This window comes from Chrysoperla carnea, chromosome 2 (genome assembly GCF_905475395.1).
Source record: "Chrysoperla carnea chromosome 2, inChrCarn1.1, whole genome shotgun sequence".
Classification (NCBI taxonomy): domain Eukaryota; kingdom Metazoa; phylum Arthropoda; class Insecta; order Neuroptera; family Chrysopidae; genus Chrysoperla; species Chrysoperla carnea.
The window spans coordinates 33,826,209-33,830,941 of NC_058338.1; the positions used below are offsets into that span (position 1 = coordinate 33,826,209).

At 27.1% G+C, this 4,733-nt stretch overlaps 1 protein-coding gene across 1 annotated transcript; it reads right to left on the minus strand.

Moving 5' to 3' along the window:
• Positions 1–2,847: 2,847 nt before the first annotated feature.
• On the minus strand, positions 2,848–4,520 carry LOC123291539 (innexin inx2). The gene has a single exon (XM_044871854.1). The coding sequence runs from the start codon at positions 4,145–4,147 to the stop codon at positions 3,068–3,070; it is 1,080 nt and encodes a 359-aa protein (XP_044727789.1). The 5' UTR covers positions 4,148–4,520; the 3' UTR covers positions 2,848–3,067.
• Between the last annotated feature and the right edge of the window lie 213 nt (positions 4,521–4,733).

A 4,733-nucleotide genomic window follows, 5' to 3' on the forward strand; every position in this document is an offset into this window, starting at 1 on the left:
ATTTCACAATATACAAAATATTTTTTATTATTTATTAATCTATCAATATCAATAATAATTATTATACTTTTAAAGGTACTTAATTAATACAAATTTATTGTTCCACAATATATTCTGATATTAATTAATTATTATATAGGTATATTATATTACAATATATATAAATGATTTATAAGTTACTTTACTTATTTCTTCTTGGGTAATTTAAAAAATCCGATAAAGAAATTCAATTATTGTTATCAAGAACTTTATTCTTGTTATTACAAGATCATAATGAATAGTTTGCAAATGATCGTTCTGTTAAGCAATTGAGATTGTTATTTGATTATGTAATGTCGCTCCAATAGTGTTAAGTCATACATGAACTAACATATTAAATTTTAATTACTGGGCACCATTGTGCTTCAAGCGGACATGCCTTTCCTTCCCAATTTGACACAAAATTTTCCAAAGTTTTATCACCCTATGTCTGTGTTTAGAGGGTTAACCTCAATAGTACTGAATTTCGCTTCTATATCTTCTCAAATTAATGTTTTGTGCTGATTTGATTTTGGCATAATATGGTAAATGTTTCAAAGGCTCTGAATTGTAATATATTCTCAATCTGTGGTTCTCAGACCATCAAGCGCTGTTATATGCATCAGCAAAGGGCCAGATAAAAAATATGTATTTGGATTGAAAACTTTGAATTCAACCCTCTTCGATGAAGTCCTGGTAAGGAAACTTTGGATATACGATGTGACCTCTGAGATTGGTAGAATACTGCAACTTCATTTGGTTATAATAGAATGTACTGGCAGAAAGCATTCTTGCTTCAATGTGCAGGTGCTTGCCCCGTGATAGCACGTTAGGGTGCTGCCTTGAACAAAAATCAATAGATCAAATCTTCACAATTTCATTTTCTTGATTGGAAACGCGTCAGGATAACAATTTGTGCAAAGTAATAAAAAATTGGGCGATGATTTACGTTGAGAATATCTAATTGCCCATGTCGATGCGAAGGACACTAAATTATTTGGCATATATATCGAGAAAATATTGTCCATAATTAAAGTCATAGTCTTAAAAATAGCTACCAGTTCATACAAAATAAACTTACAATTTAAAAAAAAAAATTTACAATTCTTACTTCTAATAATACAAAATTAAATTCCAAAAGTTCGGATTTTTTATTCTTTAACTTGGACAAAAAAAATACCAGAAGTTATTTCGCATAAATTAATCAAAAATCCTTTAGAACGATTGCTAATTCTAACATTAAGTGAAAGAGGATCTTATTAAGAATGAAATTCAGATTATGTCTAAAACAAAGTTCTTGTTAAATTTCCTGTAGCATCAAATTCAAAATAACCAAGTAAAGTAATTTAAAAATCATCTGTATATACTTTATTATTGCATTTATTACTTGAAATAAGTTGATAAAATTGAAATGTACCTATTTATTATGCACTTTAAATTTATTAAAAAGTAATGGAAGAAATGTTTGGAAAAAATATTTGAAATTCGAAAAAAAATATATAAAGAAAGATTAATTTAAAAATAATAAAAGAAGTTTTTTAAAAAATAAATAAATCCTATTCAAAAAAATTCGTCGTGTTTTACAATTTTTCTTATACAATTATAATTTTATTAAATTTGTGCCTAGAGTTTATTGATTAAAATGAATTTGCGTATACGCACTTATGAAAAAGGGAAATTATAACTTTCTATAGCAAAATTTTTTAACAAGATAGTGGCTTAGTATTGTCTTTTATTACTCGTAATAATATCATTCAATAATAATTAACTACATAATTGGTTTTTTTTAAATTAATTGGCAGTAAAAATATGTTATAATAAAACTCTTAATTGTTTAAATTTTAAAGAAGACGTGTAAATTCTCTGAATTATTTTTAATAAAACTATAAATAATTGCTTCATTTTTAATTCATTCCCAAGAATGAACGTGATTAGATTCATGCAAAAAATGAAACGAATATTTACAGTTTTGATTTTGAAATAAAAAACGTATATTCTTGAAAAAAAATTTAAATAAAAAGAGAACTTAATATTATTATTGAAACTAATAAGCTGGAAAAGAATAGAGAATATTATATTTCAATTGTTTTTTTTTGTGTAATGGCAACTTTGATGTAAAAATTTTTTTTGTTTATATTTTTTTATTTATTTGTGGTTGGTAGTAGTACTCTTCTGTCACAATCTATATAATAATTATAGTTTGTAAAAACGGAAAATGGAGTTGTGAGTTTAATATTGTGACAGTCTTCTTTTTTAGATATTTTGAAAATCACAGAATTTTTTTATTAATTTATTCTAAATTAAAAATTGAAGCATCACAATCGCTTATATACTATCATGTTTCAATATGCGTCTTTATCAAAACTATATTTATAGTAAAAATCTTGAATATCAAAAATCTCAACCGTTCAACAGTATAGAATAGATAAAATTGACTGAAACTGCAATCTTTATTTTTTGTTTAATTACAAAAAACGTAAAGATTGAAGTCAGTCTCATAATTTCTCTCTCGTTTACTACAAGTATATTTTGTAAGATGCATATAAAAACCATAATGCGCATGATCAAAATTAAAATGGCTGATATATGAACATAACCTGTTTAAAATACGTCACATTGCACACTTATAACGCGGATATGTCAAAAATTATGATGCACCGTAAATAAATATCGTTTATTGTTTTTGTGCGATTTTTTTGGAATGATTAAATTGATTTGAGCTATTTTGATTGATGTGCCCTTAAATTACTATAATAAATTTTGTATCAAAATTGTAGTTATATAAATCGATATATATCAAAAATTACAACATATAAGAGGCACTGATTTTTCATTAATATATATTTATGTATAAAATATATTCATATATAAACTTTTATCAATTGTAAAGATTATCTATTTTGATAATACATTTTTACGAAACTTGTTTCGTAGCCACATTTTCTAATCATTCAAATTATACTTTTTACCTGGCTTTTAAATATAACGATATATTTCCAAAATAGATAATTTGTTAATATAAAAAAATTGAGGAGCGCTGTCTTTAAAACTACACCAATTCTTTTCCTTCAAGTTTCTTTGCTAGATCAGCAACAATTTCCTTATAAATTAATGGATCAATATTTTTACCTAATTGATATAATACAAACCAATCACCGATTTGGCATTTACGTGCAATTTTCTCAATTTGATCATTTGATGCCAAACGTGATCGGGCACGCAATAAATATAGACGTAATTTTGGTCCCATAACAACACATGCGCGATATATTAATGATATACCTGATAATATGCTTAGGAATACAAACCAAAACCATAAGAATACATAAATTTTTTCATTAACAATATTCAATGGTAAAACACAAAGACCATCAAACTTTTGTACTGTACCCGAAGGACCGTATTTATGGAATGTACATTTTGTTACTTTTGGGAATACACGTGCCATTGGATCTTCACGTTCTTCTGGTTCGAGTTCAGTGAAACGTAGTACATCACTGCCATATGTACTAAATTCACCATCCAAAAAGAAATCCATAAAGAAAATTTGTCCAACGACGTTGATAAAATTGAGCGCTTCACAAATGAAGAAACGGAATGCATAAAAATTTTGATTATGTAAATTCGTTGCAAAATAATCCACTAACAACTTTTTACGATCTTCTTTACAACTCTCATTGACCACAGGGCAATTTAAATCTAGTACTAACATTTTAATACGGCCACCTTCCCATGTTTTCCATAAATAACGTGGCACATAAAATAACATAGCTTGGAAGAACAATGCAAAGCAAACCCATTGGTAGTATTTATGGTATTTCACTTCATCCTCGCCATCAACGTGTGAAGCGACACCTGGTTGAACCACATCTTTACCAACACGACCTGTTAAACGATTTGGTATTGTAAATGTGGAATAGATCCAACAATATGTGTCCATAACATTTAATGGAATTTCATCTACAATACAATCGATTGGATCACCAATATATTGTCTACTCGTTACCAATAATGAGAAAGCAATTAAAATGATCACTGTTGCTTTATAATGTAAACGAAATACATTGTTATCAATACAAACTTGGTCTAATTTTAATAGGCCCTTAACCGAGCCAAATACATCAAACATTTTGGCTGCACTTTACACAAACAGAACAAAAAATAATAAATTATCACAAAAATATTTCAATAAAAGAAAAACACTTGTTGAATTCAAAGTTAAGAATCCGGCCCGTTATTTGTATTCAATTGATTTTGTCTTTCTGTTCGAACGCAACCATACACAGAGTTGTTACTAGCGCACTCAAACAATTAAACTTTTTCAACATAAATAATTATTTGTTTGTTTAATTAAACACACTAAAAAAACCACTTTTAATTAATTTATTTGTATTATATTTTTTATTTTAATTGATAACAAAATCGTACATTATTTTAAATAATTCTTTCGTTTCGTTCGTCATTCATTTAGTTTGCTATGCTTAGAACACAAAAAGCAAACGTTGTTTGTGCATTTTCACACCAATTGTAAAATGAGAATACGCATGCGTATAATTTCATATCCATCATTGGTGTTAAACCCCACTACATGAAATTTTGTTGCTGTATAAGGGGATTACAACATCAGTATGTTGAGTAAAATTTTGGTGGGGATTAAAATAATCTCTGTACCAGGTCTCACAAATAAAACATTTTTTTGTTTGTCTATAGTATTC

Bases quoted from the DNA above. Each gene is read 5' to 3' on its own strand.
- LOC123291539 (XM_044871854.1), bottom strand. From the start codon at position 4,147: ATGTTTGATGTATTTGGCTCGGTTAAGGGCCTATTAAAATTAGACCAA.